The 25,307-nt window shown below is 57.9% G+C and overlaps 1 protein-coding gene across 5 annotated transcripts in view; it reads right to left on the bottom strand.

Annotated features, from left to right (window-relative positions):
- Positions 1-1,188: 1,188 nt before the first annotated feature.
- SH3BP4 (SH3 domain binding protein 4) overlaps positions 1,189-25,307 on the bottom strand; it is an 85,858-nt gene continuing 61,739 nt past the window's right edge. For 3 of the 5 annotated variants that reach the window (XM_023259832.2, XM_023259833.2, XM_045034661.1), the window contains 4 exons: positions 19,744-19,987; positions 13,106-15,462; positions 4,075-4,263; positions 1,189-3,267 (listed from right to left, as the gene is read on the bottom strand). In XM_023259832.2, the coding sequence (XP_023115600.2) occupies positions 3,043-3,267; positions 4,075-4,263; positions 13,106-15,462; positions 19,744-19,861 (2,889 nt within the window). In that variant the 5' untranslated portion in view covers positions 19,862-19,987 and the 3' untranslated portion in view covers positions 1,189-3,042. Of the gene's footprint in view, positions 3,268-4,074; positions 4,264-7,377; positions 10,645-13,105; positions 15,463-19,743; positions 19,988-25,307 lie in introns of those variants that run through there. The other 2 variants (XM_045034660.1, XM_045034662.1) reach the window with 2 other exon arrangements.

The following is a 25,307-nucleotide window of genomic DNA, read 5'->3' as shown; positions in this document are numbered from 1 at the left end:
CGCGTGGGAGGCACAGCCAAGGGTGAGGGTGAGCCCAGAGTGGACCGTGTGGCGGGAAGCAGGAGGGGAGGGCGGGCCGTGGACCAGATGGGAGGGTGCTAAGTAGTAAGTAGTAAGGAAAGCAAGAGAGAAGGCAAAGGTTGTGGTCCGGTCAGGACAGTAGCAATGGTTGGGAGATCGCAGGGTGCTGGGATCTGGTGACCCCTGGTGGGGAAGGTCCCAGGACCAAGCCTGGGCTTGGCTGCTGCACCAGGTGACACAGGGGTGGGGGCTCGGTGATCACAAGCGATTTGACATGGGCCCCACGTGACATGAGTGCGCGGCGGTCAAGCGAGGACCAAGGCGGGAATTTATCATGGACGCAATGGTCTTCTTCTTGGGAAATTGGAATGTTTTTCAACCAAATTCTTTTCCTGAATATTTGGTCCTTAAAAACACCTGCAAATACCCTCACTTCATATGCAAATTACTATTATTATTTTTTTTTAATTTTTTTTCAACGTTTTTATTTATTTTTGGGACAGAGAGAGACAGAGCATGAACGGGGAAGGGGCAGAGAGAGAGGGAGACACAGAATCGGAAACAGGCTCCAGGCTCTGAGCCATCAGCCCAGAGCCTGATGCGGGGCTCGAACTCACGGACCGCGAGATCGTGACCTGGCTGAAGTCGGACGCTTAACCGATTGCGCCACCCAGGTGCCCCTGCAAATTACTATTATTGCAAGCGTTGACATTAACATCAATAAAGAAATGGAGGTTTTAACTGAACTTCTTGGACCGGCTTAGAGAATATTCAGTAAGAATAGAAAAGTAACGTACTAAACCAACTGTCACACTGACATCCAGGGGTGGCTCTTTAAGGAGGGAGCCATTATTCTATGCACAGATAAAACACTAGGTTTTATTGATTTTCAAAAGTTTGGTGGGGTAGGGGTGCCTGGGTGGCTCAGTCGGTTAAGCGTCCGACTTCGGCTCAGGTCGAGAACTTGCGGTTCGTGGGTTCGAGCCCCGCGTCGGGCTCTGTGCTGTGCTGACAGCTCGGAGCCTGGAGCCCGCTTTGGATTCTGTGTCTCCCTCTCTCTGCCCCTCCCCTGCTTTCTCTCTCTCTCTCTCTCTCTCAAAAATGAATAAACATTAAACAAAATTTAAAGTCTGGATGGGTACAGAAAAACACACGCACACTAATAGGTTAAAATATGCAAATAAAATTTACTGCAACTTTTGTAGAATTCAATTTGTGCTACAAGACATGTTGCATAGGAAACTACTTCAAGCCCCTGAGGAAAAATATCCACGGTTTAAGGTGCAACTGGGTTTGTCTCTTCTTTGGGGAGAAGGTGAGAGACAATCTCTGGGAAGAATGAGGGCGGACAGGGGAAGCAGAATTTAAGGTTATTTCGTGTGATCATTGGGGAACTGCGGGTCCTGCTTCTTGCAGCATAAAAAACGTAGTTTTTCTAGGTGTTTTTCTTTTTTTTTCCTAGCCAGTTGGCCTTCAGTATCTGAGTCGATAGGTACATAAGAATGTTTCAGCCCGATAGGGATCGTAGGCTGATTACACCCAGTGATCAACATGATGTGTTTCAAAACAGCAGATTCAGAGAACGAGGTCCAGGAATCCCAAACTGCCCAGCGCGGGTGCTGACCCATTCCCAGGAATTGTTTCTCTCCGTGTGCCACATAATTCCAATTCTTCAGTCCTGCCCCTTCCTCCCTTCTGAGCTGGGCGCAACCACGGTGCGACCAGGGGCCCGACACCGCTCGCCCGCACACGGCCATGCTGATCTACAACCGTAAAGGCGGGCAGCATTCTGCCTCTGCTTCCAGGTAGGGCACGTTTTCATTTGTAGAAAACATACATCCTGCTCGGATAATCTCTAATTGTACAAAAAAAAAAAAAAAAAAAAGGTGTCCCTTACGCGGTTTTCTCCTGGGGGACATGGGTGCACCAGGAAGGGAGCGGGGTTCACGTCACATGGAACGGAGCGGAGTTTGGCCAGTGACGGCAGGCACGTCTGCACACACGCGAGCACAGGGGTCCCTCGTGGTGAAGTCTCCTTCACGCCCATGGAGCAGAGAGGCCTGGAGCCCTGCCGGAAGCCTTCCCCTGCCCCCAGGGTAATGGCATCTGAGAGCTGCAGGGACCACCGCACTGCACGTGGCACCGTTCTCTTGAGTGACCGACCGCACGCAGGTGGGGGCCACAGCGAACGCCAGCTCCCAGCGGCCTGTCATCTCAAGGGCACCTGCTGGCTCGTGTAGGATTTTACTTTGCCCACTGAAGCTCACGGAAGGGTCACAAGTGCTGCCGCTGATCATTTACTGTAACACGGGGCAAAGGTACAGAAGAGAACGGGAGTTCAGAGGGGACAGCAGGGCCCAGGACATTCCCAGAAAGGACGGGCAAGAGCTAGACTCATCTACCGAAAAACCACATTTCCTATTTGATTCACCCTTTTCACAAGGACAGAGCAAAAGAGGTCCAACACTTGAACAAGCGTCTCTCTGTGCTAAGTGTTCAAATGCAAAGTGAGGCTGGGAATCGCCTTTAAATACATATATACATCTGTAACATAATTTAAAAAGGTCTCTCTAGAACATAAAAACCTCAACAGCATCCGCCCCTATGAAGGTGTTTTGTTTTGTTTTTGTTTTTTTTAACTTTTCTGGTCCATTAAAAAAATTAGATACCACCTGTCTCATAGGCCTCCCCCCATCCTAAAAAAAAAAAAAAAAAAAAAAAAAAAATGATTTTAAATTTAAATTTATACCTAACAAATAGAAAGCTATTTTGGTTGGCGACGACCTGTGGTAGAAATTCCCTTCAGCACCCCCTCTCCCCCCTCAACGGAGGAGGACGACGGAGCATCGTCTGTGCTTGGTCCTCGGGGGCGGGTCCAGCCGAGAGGGACCCCGGATGTGTCCGAGCAGCCGGCCCCTCCTGCCTCCCCCGCTCCAGGTGACTGCCTGGGCATCTGGGACAGACGGGGGGGCGGGGGGGGGGTGCATGCCCCAGAGCAGCAGCGGACGGGAGGGAACCCGCTCAAATGACAAAGTCGTCATGGTCCACAGGACTGAAGGCCGCTGCCCTCAGGATGTCCAGAGAGTTCACCAGGATCAGAGTCCCCGTGAGGTGTTTCCAGCGCTTGGTGATGGGGTTTTTCATTTTGTCCAGGCCTATGTGCAGCTCCTGGATGACGTCCCGGTAGCTGTCCCCGATCTGGTGGCTCCACGTCAGTAAAAAGTCATAGGCGGGTTTCCACATGGCCTGGGTGGCGGAGTCCAACATAAAAGGAGGGAGGGGGAAGAAAAGGTTAGGGGACAGCAAAGAGACTTGATCCTATTGATTCGATCCTCTTACCTGCAGCTCCTGGGCTCAATACTTATGCTTCTCTTTTGAGAGTGAGAAGCCCAGCGAAGCAGGGGGGACGGACTCTGCCTGGGACCAGCACACTGAGGGAGGAACGGGTTTCGTGCGAGAGCCGGTTAAGTGGCAAATCGTGTCTGGGCCAACAGGAAGGATTTCTCTCCTTACAACCCCTGTGGCATTTTCCGTGTGGGCCATTTCTTTAGAAACTCGCTGCGTTAATAAAGGACGCCCTTATTCTTGGAGACTTCCTGCTTCCCGGGCCTCCCGGGTCTGAGCCATCTTTCCGGAAGCTTAAAGCGAACAAGGGAGGATACAAAGGACCTCCGAGCAGGAACCCCACCAGCTGTGGCCGAAGGTACACAACATACCTGGTACCCATCCAACACAGACCCGGACGGAGACCGACCACAAGCGGCCACAAAGGGCTCCGTTCATACGGGAGGTCAAGTTTCTCCGTCCGACGGAAGGTAATTTAAGATCAGGATCTGCAGGGGCGGGCATTTCTGCTCAGGCCGCTCTGACTTCCCTCCTCTGGGCACAGCGGCCCTGCCACGGTCAGAACCAACTGTCCTGGGGGGGGGGAGGGTGGGGCCTGCCCCACGCAGGGAGAGCCCGCCACGTGCTTTCCTGCATTAACTCGCTTCTCCCCACGAACGCACTGTCGGGTGGATGTCGCCGTGACTGTGTGTCACAGCCCACGCTCACCTCGCTGTCCACGACCCCGTTCCTGTCCCGGTGGGGAGACTCGTAGGCGTCCATCTGTTGCTTGGACACCTTGGCGAGCTTCTCGGCCAGCTCCCTCCAGCGCTGGGCCACCTCCACCGCCGTGGTCAGGAGCACAAAGTCCTGGATGAGTCTAACCACCAGGCCCTGGCAGTCCATTTTCAGTAAGGCCTGAGGACAAAGGAGCAGAGCACCGGGCAGGTCAGAGGGCTGGCTCTGGTCTCAGGCAGAGCTCCACGCGGAGGCGGTGCACTCTTTTCCCCCGAAAAGTTTTAAGCCTAGTAAGTGCCCCCCGAACTCCAGCGTGGCCGCGGCACGGGACGGAGCGAGAGCAATGGCTTGCGGGGTGGCCGGGGCTTGACTGTGCTCTCCCACCAAGTTCACGGGCAGCCGGAACCTCACAATGACTGCGTTTCGAAACAGCGGCTTTGCAGACGTGAATTAGTTAAAACCAGGTCACGGTAGACGAGGGCCGCCCCTCAGCCAGTGACTGGTTGTCTCTATCAGGAGAGACACGTCCACGTCGGAAGGACAGAGGCAGAGACGGGGGAGAGGCGGCCGCAGGCAGCGAGCGCCAAGGATTGCTGTCAGAGCAACCAGAGGCAGCCCCTCCCTCGCAGCTCCCGGAGGACCCAGGCCCGCGAACACCTCCAGCGCTGGGAGAGAATAAGCTTTTGTTGTCCCGGGCCACCCGGTCTGCGGTACTTTGTCTCAGAGGCCCCAGGATGCTGACTCCTGGTGGGAGGGCAGGTGAGCGCAGCTGGCCCCGTTTCTGCACCCTCGGGACGGCTGGAGAGGGCGATGCTTCGGGGAGACAGAACACACGCCCGGGGCTTAGGGGACCGGACCTAGAGCCGGGCCGACGTTAGGTGCCGCGGGCCTCGGCCGGATGCAGAGCTCCGCAGGCAGAGGGCTCAGATTGGGGCCCGCAGCTCACCCGGACATCTGGGCTCTTGGGTTTGGGGGGCAAAGCGAAGGCCTCGTGTGGAGGAAAAGGAGAACGGGGAGGCCGGAGGCTGAACCCAAGGAAGCACCATCAGAATACTTTCTGGAACCGATAGGACTGCTCCCTTGCCTAAGCTGCAGGAACTTTCTAGTGTGTTTTCAGGACAGGGGTCTGGAGGGACTCAGGAGGGCAAGGAATGCCCGCCACCCTGGGCGGGAAGGAGGCAATGCGACAGAGGCGGGCCCTGGACCAGCTGGTGGCCACCGGGGACTTGCTTCCCCATCTAGAAAAGGGGCGGGATCAGGCCGGCTTCCAACACGGTGTGTTCTGTGCCACCCCGGGCTGGGGTCTTAAAGAAAGTCACATCAGCCGGCGCAAACCAGCAGGCCCACGCGTCTGCACACGGGGAGATGCAGAGGTCCTGCCACCCACGTTTCGTGACGGCTGCCGGGTGCACAAGGGCCTGGCACCATCCACGCGGCCTCTGCCGCCCAGCACCCTCTCGGACTACACCCTGACAGTGGGAAAAGTGGGAGCACCCTGGAGATGGTTCCTCAGGCGAGCATGGGGTTGGGGAGGCTAGAGGCAGAAAGGCACCTGGTGTCCGTCCTGTCCCTCCACGCTCCATGGAGCACCTGCTGTGGACACTTCCAGACTCCGAAGAGCAAGTCAAGAACAACAAAGGAAGCAGCCCCTTCCCGACTGAGCCGAACACGTGGCTTGTTCGAGAACTCTGTCCGTATTTTGTGAGGATGGCGGGTGGCCCTGGATGAGTGCGGCTACGGTCTGCTGGGTCGCTAACTTTAAAGGGCGCAGCTAGGGGCGCCTGGGCGGCTCAGTCGGTTGAGCGTCTGACTTCAGCTCAGGTCATGATCTCGCGGCCGGTGAGTTCGAGCCCCGCGTCGGGCTCTGTGCGGACGGCTCGGAGCCTGGAGCCTACTTCGGATTCTGTGTCTCATTCTCCCTCTGCCCTTCCCCTGCTCACACTCCGTCTCTCTCTCTCTCTCTCCCCAAAATAAGTAAACATTAAAAAAATTTTAAAAATAAACAACAAAAAAATAAAGGGCGCAGCTAATCGAGACAGAGAACCCTCATCTCGATGTCTGGGAGTTTAACAGTACGGACGATTAGTGACTTTTTTTTTGGCAATTTCCTGAATGCATTAGCTGGATGCCCCAGCAGGTCAAGCTCTGCATTTTTTTTTTTAAAGTTTATTTATTTATTTTGAGAGAGAGAGAGAGAACGTGAGCATTGGAGGGGCAGAGAGAGAGGGAGAGAGAGAATCATAATCAGGCTCCGCACTGACGTGGGGCTCGAACTCACAGACTGCGAGAGCATGACCTGAACCAAAACCGAGAGTTGGACGGTCAGCTGACTGAGTCACCCAGGCGCCCCAGGCTCTGCAACTGAAAACAGGGGTGACGGGTCAATCTGGTGCTGTCCTGGGTCCCAAAGCTGTAACCAGCTGCACCTGTGGTTAGCCAGAAGGCAGCTTGGGGATCCCGTGGTCCTTTTCCGGTTTGTTTTGTTTCTCAGTAGGCCACCACTAGCGAGACTTACTGTGAGCCAGGCATGGGCTCATCCGCTCCTCAGAACCCCCATTTTGCAGATGAAGCCGAGAGAGTGACGGAGAGGCCCCCACCCCGACTGAGCGTCGGAGCCGGACCCACCTGCCTGTCCTCTGCTCCGATCCAGACACCCGGAGACGCCAGGTGGCTTGTCCGGGGTCCCACCGCTCGGGGTGAAGAGGTGGAGGCAGGGTCACATTTCGTGGCGCTCAGGCCAACGGACGGCCTCCACGGTTCTGCGGACACTTGCTACTCGACGTCAGGAACGGAACCCGATAAAACACGGGTCTGGACTGCGCCTCGTTTCAACCACTTATGTATTTCAGAAAATGGGCTATTCACAGAGCTGGACGGTCGGCCCCCCAGTGTCCCCACTCAGCTTCCACTCACACAAAGCAAGCGTGTGTCTGTGCACTCGCTCAGCCGCCCGGCTCTGGAGGCGACCTCATTTTCCAGGTAACAGAACGTGTCAGAGTCGCGCCTCTGTCCCCAGGGGCGCTGGGCAAGGACGGGGGGTCCATCCCGTGGAGCGCGGGGAACACAGGGACGGAGGTGCCTTCCTTTACCAACTTCAGCTCCGGTGACACACTTTGATCGAGCCACACCAGCTTCAAGCGTCACAAAACTGCCACACCACCACCAAGGGAAAGTTTAGACACTTTTTTAAGGGCACACTTCGGGTGCCACCAGAGCTGGGCAGTAGAGAGCTTCACCATAGGAGGCTCTGACACCTTTCCCTGTAGCTTCCTCCTCAATTTTCTCACACACACACACACACACACACACACACACACACACACACACGTCATCCCAGAAAACCCCATTCAAAACGATGCTGATTCCGGCTGCAATCTCAGAGCGAACTCGAATTTCAGCCAGGTGGCCAAACCTGGTGGACAGAGGGCCACACGTGGCTCTGAGGGCCACGCGGTCTCTGCCACAGCCACCCGAACCCACCGGCATGGAGGGAAAGCAGCAGACACGTGTGGGAACCGCCGGGCACAGCTCGGTCCAGCGCGACTTCCTTCACAGGAGCCAGTCTGCCAAGCGCTGTTTTGGGAGACACTCTTAGGAACACATAATGAAGTGTCATTTTGGTTTTGCTGTATGCGAATCCCGCGCGTGCTTCTATTCCCGAGATGTGCAAACACCAGAAGGGCCGCACTCCCCCACGAGCGGCGGGCAGGGGAGCCCCTGCTTTGGGGGCGCAGGAGCTCCGGGAACCTGCCTAAATGCATGCACACTGGTTCGCTACCTGCCTCCTGTTTGGGGCGATAAGGAGGCTCTTCTGCCGATTCGTAGAGAATCGCTGCACGCCATCCCGTCCAGCCCCCGTCTGCCCCCACCTCGCGATTTTCCCCGTGACTTCCATCAGCGTCCAAGGCTCTGGGGGTTTATCCCACCCCACCTCACTCCTGGAAACAGCCGCCCCTCCCTCGATTTGTATCCTAGAGTAAGTTTCTCTTCTCAGAGAACCTTCTCCAAAGAGCCCACACCCGGACTCAAACGACCCCAGCCATAGCCGCCACCAGTGACCCCCGGCCACCCTGGCGGCTCCAGCAACCAGCTCTGAGCGCTGGCCTCGGTCCCTCCAGGGAGGCCTGCCCCTGTCCCCGACGGCCCTTCCCTCCCCGCCATGAGGACAGATCCTGTGTCTTGTTTGCGAGGGATTCCCGGACACGAGACATAACTTCTCCTATCGGAAGCATGTCGCGGAACGAAAACCTCGGGGTTCCGTGTGCCACCTTCCACGCACACACTCGGCCCCCCAGATCTACTCAGGGCCACCGCTTGAGCCAAGCCCTCTCCTTCAGCGTCGTCACAGTTCCCGGTACAAACACACTCAGATACGTGTTTTGCACAAAGTGGACCAGAAAGCAGCGGTAGAGAACCTCAACGTGCCGACGGCAAAGAACAGGCCGTGGTTTGTCCCCCCAGGGAGCAAGAATCCCGACACGGAGCCCAAAGTCGATGAAACTGAGGAGGGGTACACACCGTGCGGTCAGCCACCACGGTAACAGCCCCTGCCACTCACAGCTGTGCCCCCCCCCCCCAGTGACACTCGCGAAGTCGCCGACGGATGGCTTCTCGAGCTCGGGAAGGGCCCACGGCTTAGTGTCCTGGAACATCCGTGGACAGGCGTGCAGAGCCCCTGGGACATCTCAGTGTGGACAGGCGTGCAGAGACACACGGACAAGGAGGCACCAGCACCCGGCCCTTCCGCAGACCTGGGAAGCAGCAGGCACGCGCCCAGGGCTGCCCGCACGCTCTCCACCGGGCACCGCAGAGGAGGGGACAGCCCCTCGGCCAACCCCACGGAATTTATAAACAGCCACAGCATCTACGCCCCAAACCGCTCAAAGAGGTTAACGACGGGCGATGGGGCCGGGGACCCCTCCGCCTTCTGCTTCTGTCCTTCACGCGTGTAAAATTTCGGTGCAAAAAAGAAACACAGGCTGTGTTTACAGACAAACAAAAATCAGTGAGGACTGTTTTCATTCAGGAAAAAACAACACCTGGGGTGAGTCAAGGAAGTTATGCAAACTCAAAGACCCCTCGCGCTCTGAAGGTCGACACTGATGTGCAGGAAGACAGAGCCTGTCACCAGCGACGCAGTGAGAGAGTGACCGCAGGCCCTGGGACCCACCAGCCACCCGACGGCTACCCGCCAGAGGAGGAGGGAGAACGCGGCAGACCAGCCACCACAGGCCTGGCTGCGGGGCGCGCCCTGCGGCTGTGGACAGCCAGGCGTGGAAACCAGCCGGAGGGGGCGTGGCCCGGGGAATCCGTGTCAGAATTACTCATTTGTTTCCTTCACACAAATCTACCTGGAGAGGACTACGAAAATTAGGTCCCCCACCCCCAGGCGTCCTGATCATCGGAAGGAAGGACACTCAGGGTTGGGGCTCTCCACCGACCGCCGCCTCTGGGTGGCTCGGAGACTGGGAGACGTGGCAAGGAGCAGGGACGCACCTGGAATCCAGGGTCCAGGGACACATCTGGATCCAGCCTGACTCCCCTTCTCCTCCCCTAAAACACGTACCCCCCCCCAATGCCTACAGAATAAAGCACAAGCATTATCTGGTACAGGGGGCTCCACACCCCACATATCACCATCCTCTATCACCCCAGCCTCTGATCGGACCCCATCTGTGTATGCCCTCGCGCACCCCGGTCCTTGCCCGCGCGGTACCCCCAACCTGACAGCCCCTCCCTCATCAGGTGGGCTTCCGTGCTTCCTGCCCGTATCAGGATCCACCCTGCCCCAACCCTGTTCGCCGTTCCCTGATCCGCCGGGGGGCCCTTCTCTTCGGGGCTCGAGACAAGTAAGTCCTGCGCTGTGACTCTTCACTCCGTGCCTTCTTCAAGTCAAAGACCCGTGTTCTTGGGAAGCCCAGCACCCAGCATCGCCCCTAAGCACACAGGAGGCGGCAAAGACACGCTTCGTGAATATCGAGTACCAACGCTCTGTGGCGGCTCTTTCATTCTGGGCCCCGGGGCCTCTGTCCGCCCGGCCTACCCTCCTCGGTCAGGGCCAGTCACGCCCCTTCCCGACAGCAGCCCGGCAGTGCCCCTCACCACCACGTTCAATAAGGTCCGGGGTGGGCCGTCGACGGGCTGGCCGTCCTCTGTCACGGGCCGTCCCGGCTTCTCCTGCAGAGCTCGGTGAGCCGGGGACAGACGGGGCGTTCTCTGACGGTGGTCACGCACCGCGTGGGTGAGAAAGGGCAGACGGAGGCAGGCGCACCAAGGAGCCCACGTGGTTGTGCAAGACGGCCCTCGGAGGAGCCCTGATATCGAAAACCCGCACTGAAGCAACATCAAGGACACGGAATCAAAGAAGCGGGGCCAGGGCGCGGGCTGGCCGCGTGGGCGGCACCCCTTCAGGTTCTCAGCCCGGGCCGGGGTCTGCTCTCATTCACTCGTGCATTTCCTCAAGCAGCGGACTGTGTCCCGGGGGCCAAGGTCCTTTCGATCGCGGCGTTTATTTCCGATGCGGACAATAAGAAGAAACCGGAACACGAGTAAACGAGGCCACTGTGGATGGGAGAAAGCCCAGTGAAGCCCAGGGTCTGGGGCGACGAAGTACAGTGACCCAGGGCCCCGGGTCGCTTCGCGGGGAAGGTCTGCCGGCACGGCCTCCGGGCTGGTTCCCCAGGGACGTGACAGCCTTCCACCTGACATTGCGGGCAGAGCTCCAGGCCTGAGGCAGGGCCTGGACCCCACTCGACGGTGGGCAGGACGGAACCGCCCGGTTCTCATTTCGTTCCGGGCTCCTTCCCATCTCCCCGCAAACCTACCGTCTCAAACCTCCCCCCTTTCCAATTCGTTTACTCAGTTTCCAGACCACGGACGCATAACCGAACAGAAAACCATCTTCAGAATGCAAGGGGGTGGGACACGACTCGGTGGCCGGGGTGGGTCGTGGCGGCCGTGCTGTGACAGCCGGAGGGCCGGCTCACCTGAGGCCGGGACTGCAGAATACCGCTGCTCAGTGATGTGAGCGGCGGAAGAAAGGAATCCCGGTTTTCAGGACTCCTCTGCGTGCTGGGACAAAGCAGCCTGGGGTTTCTGGAGGTTTCGCCCACGTTCAGATCCGCCCGCTCTCAAGATGGTGACGGATTCAGCCCAGGGCCCGGGCGAGGGACACCCGCAAGCCTCCGAGCAGACCTTGCTGTGCCAGCCTTCCCACCCAGGGGCGCAAGAGACCCCCCATCGCTCCCACAAACGAATCCAGGGACGGCCCCCCGAAAACCTGGGCTGTCAGAGAAGTCCCCCAAGCGGGGCAGAAAGAGCTTCGCTTAAGTCTGAAAAGGCCTGACATGAAGGACCGGGATGAACAAGCCGCCTCCTCGGTCTTTATTTTTCCACAGCTGGGAAGGGCCGCTCTCGCTGTGTTGTTTTTCACCTCCGCCCACTCAGGGGAGGGGGGTGTTTTTTAGGCAGCAACGAAGGAACAATCAACACTGTTCACGTGCCATGAGAGCACCCGATTCTAGAACCCGCGGCGAGCCCCAGCTTGAGGCCCCGCGAGAGAGGGACACGCGCCCCTGCCCGGTGCTCGAGGTCCGTGGAGGGGAGAGGGCCTCGAGGGCTCGACGCAGCTCCGGGGAGGATTCCAGGCCGGGCCAGCGAGGGGGCAGATGCCCTGAAGGGAGAGATGTCCCACTGCTGTGACGGCCATGCCCAGGGCCCACGTGCCGTCCCCCTGCTGCCTCGGGCCCTCCCCAGCCACGACCATCCCTCGTCCTCCCCGCGGAAGCTGCCACCACCAGCGCCCCCGGCCTCCGGGCTGCCAAGATCGACACCTTCGGTTCCCGTCCCTTCTTCTGGACGAGGTTTGGCTCTCACTGTGTGGCACGCGCCTGGCATTTTACGTTCCTGGGGGCGCCGTCAGGCTGCAATGCCCGCTCCCCGTGGGCTGGGTATCTCCGGCTCCCGAGAGCCGTATGCGCCACGGACGGACCTCAGCTGCACACCGGTGCCCACTCGTGTGTGCTCAGCACACACACCCGGCTCGGCCGTTCCCAGAGGCGCTCACACAGCGTGGCAGGTGCCAGGTCGGGCGGCAGAGATCCTAGGGCCGCTGAGACTCACTTCGTACACAAGTCAGGAGGCGAGAAGGCTGTGTGGAGCCTGACGGAGCAAGGAAGGAACACCAAGGGGCTTCCAGTGGAAAATCACAAGGGTTTCCAGAGGAACAGGCCCGGGGATGTGTCCTGCTGGGAAGATGGGGTGGCGGGGGGGAGGTGAACGAAGCAGGCTGTCCCCATCGAGAGGACGTCCCCCACGGAAACGAGGCGGACGCCAAGAGAAGGACGTTATCGAGTTCCTCCAAGTCAGCTTCTCCAAGACAGGCCACCGGGAGCAGATGAACTGTTGAGAGCAGGTGGGGAACCCGGGCCGGGGAGGCCGTGTTCGCTCAGCAGTGCAGCGAATGCTTTTCCCCTCACCCGGCGGCCCCGGGTGTATCCTGTAGTGTGACACCAACCCCCGCCCCCTTCTCAGATCGCAGTTCCCAGAGGCCGTCCTCAATCCCTGCTCACACACACACACACACACACACACACAGGAGGCAGAGGAAGACGCCTCGATCAAGTTAGACGTCGGGGCGGCACAGATCCTGCGGGGAACCTGATGAAACCTGCACCTTCTCCCAAGAGATCGGAGCAGAGGGGGCTGGAGCGCGAGCCTCCCTGCGCCCCCACACCCACCGGGCACCCGGGAGACCCGCCTGAGGCCTCCAAGGAGCTCGCAAGCCCAGCGGGAAGCCGCCTGAACGGGGCTCTCCACGCTGGACCCTGAGCCGTCTGGGGGTCCCTACACAAACGCCCATCTCCAGGCGCGCGTGCGTGTATTTCGGGGAGCGGAGGTGAGCCCAGATGCCGGTCCGGCGATTCACCGAACCCACGCCCGGGTGTGCGGGGCGGGGGCGGGGGCGGGGGGAAAGGCGGCAAGACTGGACTTGGCCCCCCTCCAGCCCCTGCCGGGCACTTACCATCATGAGCTCCTTCTGGAAGGACTTTCGCTCTTTGTTCTCCGTGTTGTTACAATCCTCCTTGAGCTTTTCCAGAACGGACGCCACCCGCTCGGGCTCACTGTCCAGCTCGGCCCGGCAGAAAAAGGTGAGCGGCAGGTTGCCGTAGCCCAAGGCATCGGCGAAGGAGCGCCAGCTGCTGACGTTCTCCATGAGCAAGGTCCTGACCGAGGCGTAGATGTAGGTGAGGAACTTACAGGGTCGCAGGATCTGCTCCAGCAGCACCGAGGTGCTCAGCTCGGGCCCCGAGAGGAGGCTCGGCCTGGCCCTGCCCACCACCAGCACGTTCTTGGCGTGCACGAGGCCGACCTTGCCCTGGTGGTAGCCGATGTACCACTCCTTGGTCCACAGCTGCCCCTTCAGCCGGATCTTCTCCTCGCTGAGCAGCGCGACGCTGTCCCCCTTCTTGTACTCCAGCAGGTAGTGGTTCTTGCTCTGCCGCACCACGGTCTTGAGCAGCTTGCCGAACTTGAGGCTGGACACGGGGCGGTCCTGAAAAGTCGGGTATTTGGTGGTGGCAGCAAACGGGGACAGGATGATTTTCCCGACCTCGTTCTTCTTGAGAAACCGCCTTTGCCCGGAGGGCTTGATGGCACTTTTGGGGGGCGGCTGGGGAGTCTGCACGCAAAACTGCGTCAGGATGGCCTCCTGGTCGCCCTTCACCTGAACCCGCAGGGTGAAGTCGGACAGCTCGCCGGGGTTCTGGCAGGTGATGGGGAAGATGAGGCGGCTCACCTTGCCCAGCTTCATCTGGAACCCCCTCACCACCTTGGCCTGCTCGCTGGCCTTGACCTCGTAGTTGGTCATGTTGGAAAACATGCAGACGTGGAGATCCTGGGGCCTGGACAAGACGAACTGGTGCTTACCCCAGAGCTGCAGGGCCACGGGGGCAGGGCTGGGGGCCTGGCGGGTGACCTCGCTGACCAGCAGCGTCTTCGGGGCACAGTCGTGCCCAAAAATGGTCACCACGGTCTTGAAGGATGGGTGAATGTGTTTGGGCCCATAGAGGCCCACGGTGATCTTCTTGTGGATGAAGTCCCACACCGTGGAAGGGTAGAGAATGTTGGGGCCGTGGGCCACAACGGCCAGGTACATACAGGGCTCTAGGTTGTCCAGCTGCATCTGGACCGTGTCCCCATAGCTGTAGGTGAGTGGGATGGGGACATAGGGCCCCTCCTTCAAGTCACTCCTCAGGCACTGGAGACCCACCGTGCTTTTGCTAAAGATGTCGTTTTTCACCTCGGCCGACACTTTCATCTCCACGATGATGAAGGTTTTCACCTCCAGGGTGCTCACCTTCACCTCCAGCACCGGGCTGACGCTGCTGCACCTGTCGCTGTTGAGCTCCAACGGGGGGTCCAGCAGGGCTTTCATGGAGATCTGCTGCGTCTCCCCTGGGGCCACGTGGCCCTCGGGCACGTGGATGCTGATGCCGCTGTCGGGCAGCTGCACGGCGCCCCCGGAGCTGTCCAGCTTGCACGCGATGCTCGTCTCCACCGCCTGGGTCTGGCCCCACCCGGGGCTCTGGCCCAGCAGGTCCAGATCGTGGCAAGACCGGGCCAGCTTCCGGTGGCTCAGCCAGGCGGCACGGAAGTCCTCCCGGCTCTGGAACTGCTCCGGGGCCGGGGATTTCAGGCCCGTGAAGAAGCCCGAGGAGTCGGGGGCGTCGGACTTGGCCTGGAGGACGGAGAGCTCCGACAGGCTGTAGGAGCGCTTGCTTCTGAAGAAGGGGTTGTCCCGCTTGCCCGGCGCCTCGGCCTGGAGGCGGCCTGCGGCCGGCAGCTCGTCAAAGATGTTGCCGACGCTGTTGGTGGTCGCGGAGCTGGATTCGGTGAACGAAGACGTGCCCGTATCAAAAAGGAGCAAATCCACGGTGCTTCTGGGGGTCAGCTCGTCCAAGCTGGGCATCGCCGGCGCGTTTCCGTTCAGAAATGGGTTTGTCTGGGCCCCGTTCCAGAAGGGGTTATTGCTGTAGGTCTTGCTCGGTCCCTTGTCCTCCGTCCACCCCCCGAGCAGGTCTAACTCCTTGGCCACCTCGTCTGGGCTGTCTGGAAGATGGTCGATCACCCCGCTGTCGCTCAGGGTGGAGTCCCGGTAGTTCAAGGGCTGCACGTAGGAGGACGGGATGTAGCCCATCTCCGTGGTGCTGTGGGCGTACCACCACTCCCCGCCGGACGCGTCTAGGACGTAGAGGTGGTCGCCCTTGGAGAACTTGAGGGTGGTGAAGTTGGCTGGGTGGTAGTCCTTGATTGCGATCACTTCCTTTGCATTCCCAAACGGTGTGGGATTGTCTACGAGCAAGGCACTGGGGGAAGGCACTGCATAAAACACAAAGAAACAGGGGGTGAGGGCGAGGCCCACGGGCGCCGCGGAGCACTGGCCGGAACCAGGGAGGAGGGAGAGCACTCTGGGCAACAGGCAGCTGTGCCATAAAGAAGTCCCAGGGAACTCCGCTGTGCTCCCGAGGGCCGGCACTGTTGTCCCAGCCCACTGGGCGGGACGGCTCATACACCCCCGTTTCCCCGGGATCGCTTTTGAAACGCCATCTCATTTTTAAACCTTTTTTAAGCTCTAAAGGTTTTATTTTTAAGTGACCTCTGCACCCAACGTGGGGCTCGAACTCACAACCCCGAGATCAAGAGTGGCAGGCTCCACCGACTGGGCCAGCCGGGCGCCCCCGATGCCATCGGATTTTGGCCAGGGTTTTCCTCATGTAACTAACTTACCCGGAGCTGCCACTGGGTCGAGAGAGAAGCCGAATGTGACTGACTTTAAGGGTGACCCATGGCCTGTAGCCAGGGACGGGACATGAAGAGCCTGGAATAGAATCTGAGTTCGTGAGCTGGTCCCATGCTCTGCCTTGAACGCAGAACACGTGAATGGGGGGAAGGTTCCCTGACAAGCAGACCCGTCTCTTACGTTTCCAAGCTGAACCCACTCTTCATCAAAATAAGACTTTGGAAGGGCGCCTGGGTGGCTCAGTTGGTTAAGCGTCTGACTTCGGCTCAGGTCATGATCTCATGCTTCGCGGGTTCGAGCCCCGTGTCGGGCTCTGGGCTGACAGCTTGGAGCCTGCTTGGGATTCTGTCTCTCTGCCTCCTCCCTGCTCATGCTCTCTCTTGCTCTCTCTCTCTCTCTCTTAAAATAAATACACTTAAAAAAATAAAGACTTTTGAGGCCGGTGCCTTCCAGCCTCTTTTAAATGATCATTCAAAATGACAGCTTGGCAAGGGGCTCTCCCGCATGCCTTGGAAATGAAAGGTTTATGTCCACTGTCATTCATGTCACCTCCGAGCCAGTGTTTAAGTCTGAAAACCCCCCAACTCGTTCAACAGCGACTCGAGCTAATTTCGGGTCCACGGCGTTCAACTATGTGTGCTCCCGATGTAGGCAGCAACGGGAACCACGAAAGTCAGCTCAACAAGGGGTGTGTGTTTTGGAAAATATCGGACGATGAAATACCTAAGCGTCTTCTCTCCCACCCATACATGACAAAGCACCTCCAGAGAAGGAGGAAAGCACCTTGTGAAAGAGAAGATAGCCCCCACCCCAGCTGTGCCTTGTTGCACAGGGTTTAGGGATATTCTGGCTTCCTGTAAAAAACGTTAAGAAAGGCCCGTATTTTTAGTGGAACCTACACCCACATCTTCTCTAATAAACGATTAAGTCAAGAAGCGTTCTATTCTACCAAACTGGCCCTCCAAAAAAAAAACAGCGTCTGCCAGTTTCCCTTTCCTTGGAAAAGAAATAATGGAACTGGAATTGTATTTCCTTAGCAAAGTCTGGGGAAATAAAGCAGGAAGTTTCTGTTTGTTTCCACGAACCAAGTTAGAGAGAGAAGCTTGGTAGAAAGCTCATCTGGGCGGTGAAGGCCGTCGCCTCCTGCCCTCCATGTGGGGCGGGGGGGAGAATCTAGCTCTGGGTTCACTGGGCACGGGCTTCCGTCCAGACCTCGGGAGCCCGACATACTCTCTCAACGGGCTCTGGTGGAGATGACGTTCTGATGATGTGCTTAGCATAATGATGCCTGAGGACACACAAACTGTTATGTTAAAGGAGACATCGCCCCCACCCCTCCTAATTTTATTTTCTCCGTAGCACTTATCATTAACCAATATACCACGAATATTTTAGCGGCGGGGGGGGAGGGGGTGCTGCATCGCCCTATTGGGGTGAGAGCCCTCTTAGGGTGTTTTGCTCACAGTGGTATTCCTGGAAGGCAGCCTGCCACATAGCAGGTGTTCGACAAATATTCGTGGAATGAATGCTCCTCCGGTACGCACACACCAGAGAGGCCACAGTCATGTGCTGGGGTCAAGGTGTCGGCCAAAGGCAAAGCCAGAGTTCTCCGTGGCTGTGCCCTGCTATAAAATCACCCCAAGGAGAAACCACTTCACGGTGAAGGGAGGGGAGTGAATAAACACATTCAAGTGAAAGAGAAGGACCCTGAGGGAGAGGTGGGGAAACAGGGGACGGGTCAGGCTGGGGTCGGGGGACAACAGCAGACCTCTCTTGCTTTGTTTTTCAGCCACCGTCTCCTGTAATAGAAACCACTTTGTGTTTCCTTGACACGTCTAATGAAAATGTCACATAAAAATTAAAACCAAATGAAAATTAGAGCGCGTGCCAGCTATTAAAATCTTGTTAGAGTCCCTCAGAAGTTATATCCCTATTATGTTCCCCAGAACAATTCCCTTAGAGTGATATTTTTAAAATTAAAAACCAAAGCTATTAAGCAGGCTTTGTATATAGCCTAAGAGAACGTATCAATGCAAATTATCACTTTGGTTTCAGCAGACTGAAGAATAAAAATGGTTTCACTTAAAATTCCAAGCACTCCCCTTAGCAGAGAAGCAGTAACATATTTCACTCAAGGATCAGGCTCATCCAATGGGAAATGGCGATCCTTCCGTGGAAATGGACTGTGGTATGAGCTCCTGCCAGACGGGTCCCTCCATCAGTCAACTGTCACAGAGCACCCGGGGACACCTGGTGGGCGTCTATCCAATCCAACGCAGGAGAATCCCTATCGAATCCCATCTTAATGAATTCTGGGGAGCGCTGCTCAGATTCACAGCTATCCCTGATTTCCATACGAAAAAAAAAAAAAAATCCTTGCGTGTCGGGAAGTTCAGTGCACTGAATAATACATTTCTTACCCCTCCGCCTCGGTTCTTATACGGGCGGAACATTTATCAGGGGGCAGAGGATTTCACAGAGGACACTTTGGCTGGAATACATTCCCACCTGTCTACCGTGGGGACGCAGGGGAGGCCACCCGCTGCCCTTGGGAAATGGGTTTGGGGCTCCCCCCCAGCGGACCAGCCCCAGCTCACATCCCAGGATGTCTCCTTTATCTTTTTCCCACAATCGGGGTGTTCTTTTAGGACCCTGATGCCTCTCAGATCATTATCAGAATTTTTAAAAATTCAGCTCTCTCATTTCGAGAACCCGGCCCAAACCCCACAATTTATGCTCACGTTTTCCAACTTTAACCATGATCAGCTAGGCTATAAAGTAAGAAAACAATGCCCATTACTGGGCTATGAAAAATAAACGGTTCCATTATTTATAAAACTACCTGGTAACTGTTACTGTTGTTAATAAAATCTCATGATTTCTTTTGCCAGTATGTTTGTTTGAGGAACATTTAAAGCAGTGCTCAAGGCTCCCAGCATAAAGCAGAGACAGGAAGCGACTGAGGATACAGTGAAGGGAGAAGGGATTAGGAAGAGACAAATGGGGGACATATGGTTGTTAGGACATCAGGGAAGAGGGCCACAGTGTGACCCAGGATTCAGCAGTTTGGTTCAAGAACTATTCACTTAGCACTGACTTTGTGCCAAGTTAAAGATACAAGGGTAAAGGTCCGCTCCCACTGCTCAGCTTGTATTCTGGACGGCCCAGGGGGTAACCTCAACATGTTGTGGTAAACGCTGTAGGGAAGCCGCCTAACGGTGGGTGAGGAGGATGTAACCCATGACACCAGTAAGCACCTACTAAGGTCAAGGTGGACTTCTAGGAAGAAAATGACCCATCCATCATCTCACTGACCCAGTTGTAAGTGTCTGTTAGAGGAACCCAGAGGCTCAGGGTGATTGACCCTGGGGCCACCTCTAAACCAGGGGTCAGCGAACAACGGCCCCTGTGCTGTTTTTGTAAATAAAGTTTTATTGGAACACAGCCACATCCATTGCTTACTCTCTCCTGTGACTGCTCTCGAGCGGCCGCGGCACAGTGTGACGGAACCCGGAGGGCCTACAAGGATGAACATACTCCCTGTGTGACCCAGGTCCCTACCTTAATGTCACCCAAACTCAACGAGAGGAGAAAAGACAAACATATTCTGTATGAAGAAGTTTCATAACCAACGGGGAATTCATAACCTCCCAACCCACCAACAAAACAAAACAAAACAAAACAAAACAAAACAAAACAAATGGTTGTTCCAGGGCTGAATGTGTCGTCATGAAGTTTAGAGAGCTAAAACTTAACATCTGAATGGGGCCTTGAGAGCCTTGAAGGCAGAGAAGTCCTTGGGTCTTAGAGCACTTGCAAATCTGCCCCCTCAGCCACCGTTGTGTCTCTTGGGAGCTCACCTTTGACATCATTAAAGCTCGTTTCTGAAAACCCTTCGGTCAGGTCAATCAGGGTCCCCTCGGACTTGCACCGAGGGAGGCCGCCGGAGTTGGCCGCTCGGATCCGCTGAGCTGCCATCTTGAAATCTCTTCCTGGGGGGACCGCTAACTTGTCATATCTCCTCCTCCAGGTATCCCGGCGCTCGCTGAAGCTCTCCTCAGGCAACCATGCCGCACACGGGTCAGCTGGGCGATGTGTTTCTTCCTGAAAGTGGGGGGAAAAGGAAAAAAAAAAAAAAAAGGAATTTCCCTTGAGCAAGCGTTGACATAGGTTGGACAGGAATTTTGTGGGAAGTGGGAGTCCTCTTTCTTCCAGGGCCATTCCAGTCAAGACAGACCCAGGACATTCTTCCTGGCCCGAGAGAGCGAGGGGAGGCCCACTCCCCGGATCCTGTGCGCACCCTGTGCCCATCTCACCCGCTGTGCGGGCATACAGAGCCGGGCAGCACATCCTGGCCTGCTGTTCGCACCCTCTCTTCCTGGGGTACAAAGGGGCTTGTGAAGTTTGTTCTAGCACCTGGCCGGCCTGTTCATCACGAAGAGGGGGACGAACGGGATCTGTAGACTCCACGTGGCCGGTTCCGGGGTTCAGGGCAGAAGAAATAAGTCCGTGTGCCCAGACAATGGCTGGTCCCGTTAGAGGCACAGCCCCGGCCGCGATGCTGGATACTCCGGAAAGCAGCACTCAGCACAGCACCTCTTGTGGCCCCGCCTCGGGGGGGTGGGGGGGGCGGGGGGCTGCTCTCTGCCTGTCCACGATCCCCTAAAATCCTCCCTGGATCCCCAACAACCGACAGTCCTAAATAAGACACTCACGTCGCCGCTTCTGCGCATGAGGCCTTTGCGGAACGTGTGCCCCTGAAGCTGGTATATGTGCCCAGACGGTGTCACCGAGCCTCCAGAGCCACTCTAGGGCCTGTCTCTTTCCGGAAGGGGCACAAAGGCATCTGGGGGGCTCTCTCAGGAGATGGTGACGTGATCAGCTGTGGGATGACCCTGGCCAACCCACGGAGGGGAGAGGAACAGCCAGGAGCCAACCTCAAAGCGGCAAATACCCCATGCTCTTCCCTGGAAACGGGCGGCCACGCCATAGCTGGCCGCACCTGTCGGGGCACAGAGGGACCCGAGGGCAGGCGAACTGCACTCTGTTTCAACACGGCTCGTGTGACCGGTCTCCGGTCCCTGGCTCCCTGGCTGCGCCCTTCAAGGACAGCTGGGAATACGGCTTCTGGCCCAGATGAGTGGCCTTCACCAATGAGAGGGACCCGCATGGCCCCAACACCGCCTCCTGCAGCAGCAGGGGGGTGGGGTGACCTAGCCCGTCCGCCTCTACCCTTCTCCCAGGCTCCGCACGCAGCCTCCCGGGGGCTCAGTGCCAACCATACAGCGAACACACGCAGGTTTGTGTCCAAGCTCTGCCGTCCGCGGGGACGTCTTGTGTTCAGCATTTAAGTCGGTGGCCTCAGTTGTTGCACCTGTGACGCGGGGCCAAGACAGCACTGCCCTCACCGGTGTGTGGGGAGACTGAATACGAGAATCCGTGTAAGGCGCTTGAAACGGGGAACAGGGGCTCACCGCGGCCCCAGGGAGGATTTCTTTCCTTCTTTCCTTCTCAACCACCGAACGCCACACTCCTCACCGGAATGCTCTTGGAGAGAAGGGGGAGCGGAGCTGGCCGCGGAGGCCGGTCACCAGGCCAGAGGCAGCTTTGTGCCCACCAGGCAAGACGTGGCCACGTGCATGGGGGAGCCCGCGGGCCCCGGGATACAAGCAAAGCCCACCCCTGGAGAAGCCTGGTTTCAGAAAAGGAGTGTGATAAGATCCATCACTGAGACTAGAGGATGTGAGAATCCTTTGGGTCCAAAAGACGGGTCTCACCTACTGGCAGGAACAGAGAAAATGGGACTCGTGTATGGGGGCGGGGGGAGGGGATCGGAGAGGACAGGCAGCGGGGGGGGGGGGGGGGGGTGGGTGCGGGGGGAGCTTCAGGACAGTTCTGAGACCTGTGCTTGCCGGGTAGACCTGCAAATTAACCACCCAAGATTCCAGGTCTGACGGTGTCTCCTGGAGATACAGCAGCCAGCCAGACAGACAGACACGGCCAAAGCCAGCTGGTTGTGAAATCTGACTGGCACCCTCGGCTCGTCCCATGAGGGCCCCTCCTCCCCTCCACTGCAGAGCTGCCCAGGGCACTCGGTGAACGGGGTGGGGAGGGGGAGGGCGAGTTCTTCGCTCTCACGGCGAACAGGGCTGGCGTGGCCCTGTTCCCGAGGACCCCGAGGCAGGCTGGGGGGGGGGGGCCGTGCTATAACACTGAGAGTCCAGCCCGATTAGCTGCCTGGGGGAGGCCCCAGAGTAGGGGACATGCCGGAGGGTTCTGGAGGCCGAGGAAGGGTCGGCAGACAGAGCGGGGCCCGGGGGCTACCTGAGCGCTGGGGACCGGCGAAGAGAGGAGAGAGAAGGCAGCCCGCCCAGGTGGCAATGGGGCTGACCTTGGAGACCACGACCTTGGCCCTGGAGACCACGGGAAGTCACAGAAGCTTTCCGATGGAGGACACCTGGCCGCAGATGAGCAAAACGGAAGCGGCGATGCCGTTACTGACAGTGTAGTTATGGGCAGGCTGCAGAGGGCTGGGGGGGGGAGCAGGTGCACGTGGCGATCGGCAGGGGGCACCTGCCCCAACACCCCCACAAAGGCCTGTAGGGCGACTTGGTGTGGTCGTCGGGGGGGGGGCTGATTTCATGCAGGGCAGGGAGAGCGAGAGCCAGCAGCTCCCCTGAGGTGCCTGCAGGACAGGGCACGGCTTCCCAGCGAGCACTCGGGAGAATCTGCGGGCTGGCAGATGGAACTGGAGATAAACGTTTACGAGTGGTCAGATTCCTGCATTCGCTATCACCACCGAGAAGGCAGCGGCGGGGAGGGGGGGTGGGTGGTGAATCCGGGCTTATTGTTTTTGTTTACTGTTGATGGGGGACCTAGTTTTTTACCCTGAGCCAGCAGAGACACAAAGGCATGTTAGCAGTTACATAAAGAGATCTGCAGTCCTTTTTAAAAACAAAGATACCCCCAGAGAGGGTGCCATTCAAGGAAGAGATAAGCCACTGACTGTACATCCTGACAAGCCCAGCACTCATCAGCCAGGGTGAATTCAGTCGAGGCACCAGAGCGAGGCTCCCGGGCAGCCAGAAGCATCGCGTGCTCACCGAGTTATCAACGCACTCGTTCATGCTACCCTTTCCCGGGAAGAGGGACGCTTGTCCCGTGGCGCTCAATGCCCTGTGTAAAGCCCAGAATGGTAAGTTTTCTTCAGAGACAATGGGAGACCATCCTTGGACATGTCCTGACAGCAGAGGGCAGCTGGCCCTCGCTGGACAAGCCTGGCAGGCTCTCTCTTCCTGGAACCTGGAACCTTCCCTGACCAGATCCCATCAGGGTGAGGGTTCCCAGAGAAGCTCCGCATCTCCACTCATGCCAGAGCCAGGCATGGAGAGATTGCTGGAGTAACTTGCCCAGGAGGCGGGTGATGCTCCAGGGGTGGGTGATGCTCCAGGAGGCGGGTGATGCTCCAGGGGTGGGTGATGCTCCAGGAGGCGGGTGATGCTCCAGGGGTGGGTGATGCTCCAGGAGGCGGGTGATGCTCCAGGAGGCGGGTGATGTTCTAGGAGGCGGGTGATGTTCTAGGAGGCGGGTGATGCTCCAGGAAGCGGGTGATGCTCTAGGAAGCAGGTGATGCTCCAGGGGGCGGGTGATGCTCCAGGGGGCGGGTGATGCTCTAGGGGGCGGGTACAACTCCAGGAGGCAGCATGGACAAAATGCCTCGAGTTCTCCCTAGCCTTGCTAACCACCTCTCTCCAGGCCCAGAGTGCACCAGGCCCGTGCTGCCGGCGGCTGTGGGATCCCCGATTCCTCCTGCTGTCCCTTACAGAAGCGCCCTTTTGTCTCAAGGCTGTCCCATCGACGTCAGGTCACTGCCCAGCTCAAAACTCCCTGGTGTTGCTTCCTGCTTTTAAATCCGCGAAGTTTGACCTCCCTGCCCCGGCATTCAGAGCCGCCCCACGACCCGGTTTCCACCTGCCATTCCGGGCCTGTCACTCACCTGCACCCCAGCGTGAGTCAGTGACCACTGCGGCCCTGCTGCCTCTCAGGTGCGCCCGGCGCTCCGTGGCTCCTGCTCCCTGAGCACCCTCCCCTCCCCTGCGCCTCCAGGAAAAAGGTCCTCTCCACCCTTCTCACTCCACCCTCCTCCCCACAGGCCTGCAAGCTTCTCCAGTGACTCATGTGCTGCCTCAGATCTGCAGTCATCGTCCCCGAGCTCCACGTTCAAGTTGCCAGAGCTCAAGGAGCACGCCCCCGGGAATCAGTCCCTGCTTCGGTCAGAAAAGTCGTGTCGGGGTGAACGGCTCAGTGCTCCGACCCGCTTTGTAACGAGTTCGAGTTCGTGAAGCTTCCTTACGGCATCTTCCAGCACAGGACACTGTTGTCACGTGTTATTATGTCCACTAGACGCGATGCCATTTTCCCCATTTACTGTTTTTAAATTATTTGCTATTTTATTACTATTTTCCTATGTGCGTACATCTTTTAACGGGCCTGCAATCAAACAAACAAACAAAAACCACGAGGAAGGTGATGTGAGGAAACATTCATCACCTGCCTTGCCAGAGAGAGACGGGGAATGTTGTACGCGTCTCCCTTTGCCCCGGGGAAAAACTCTAAGGAGCCACGGGGTCACATGGCCAAGGCGCTGAGCCCCCTCACAGCCTCACAAGGAGACACGGCCGGGTTCCTGCTCAGCTGGACAAGAAACCCCAAACCCAGCTCACCGAGGGCCCCCTCAGAACGGAACCTCCCAGGTCCGAACCCAGCTCGGGGGCTGCCTCGGGCCCCCTCCCGGCTTCACCACCGCGGTGGTGGCTGAATGGCACGTTCAACCAGCCACAGAGCTCGGTCTCCCTCCCCAGCAGCTCCCTCCCTCCTCCCCTGTGCCCCAGCAGCCACCCCCCTACTCCGTGGAGGCCGGTGGGCCCGCAAGTGTGTGTATGCCCAACGCCACGCACGCCCCGTTCAGAACACACACACCTCCGCCTGACCTTCCACGTTTACAGTAATCGGCATCGTTACACCAGGTCCGCTGTGTCCAACTCTGCCCTCGGGGAGCCTACCCCTCAGTTAGCCCTCAGAATGATTTTAGAAGTCAGGACTCTCGTCAACGCCCTGCAAAAGCCTCTTAGCTCTTCGTGTGCTCACAATGCCCTCAAGGCCTCATATAACGGGTCCTCGCTAGCTCTGTGGACCCTTTTCCGGAAGTTCTTTCCCTCTTCCCGACCTCAGGGCCTTTGCACCTGCTGTCCCCTCACCTGAGAGGCCCAAACCTAGATGCTCACCGGGCTTGATCCCTCACTTCGTTCAGCTCCCTGCTCGAATGTCACCAAATCAGCAGGGACAGGTGCCTGCTACGGTAACATCCCTAACCCCACCCTCTCTCCCTACTTTCCTTATGGACCCAACAAATCACATGCCGTCC

Source organism: Felis catus, chromosome C1, assembly GCF_018350175.1.
Source record: "Felis catus isolate Fca126 chromosome C1, F.catus_Fca126_mat1.0, whole genome shotgun sequence".
In the NCBI taxonomy this organism is placed as follows: domain Eukaryota; kingdom Metazoa; phylum Chordata; class Mammalia; order Carnivora; family Felidae; genus Felis; species Felis catus.
The sequence above is the reverse complement of the archived record's forward strand: the minus strand, read 5'-3'. Positions and strand labels throughout refer to the sequence as shown.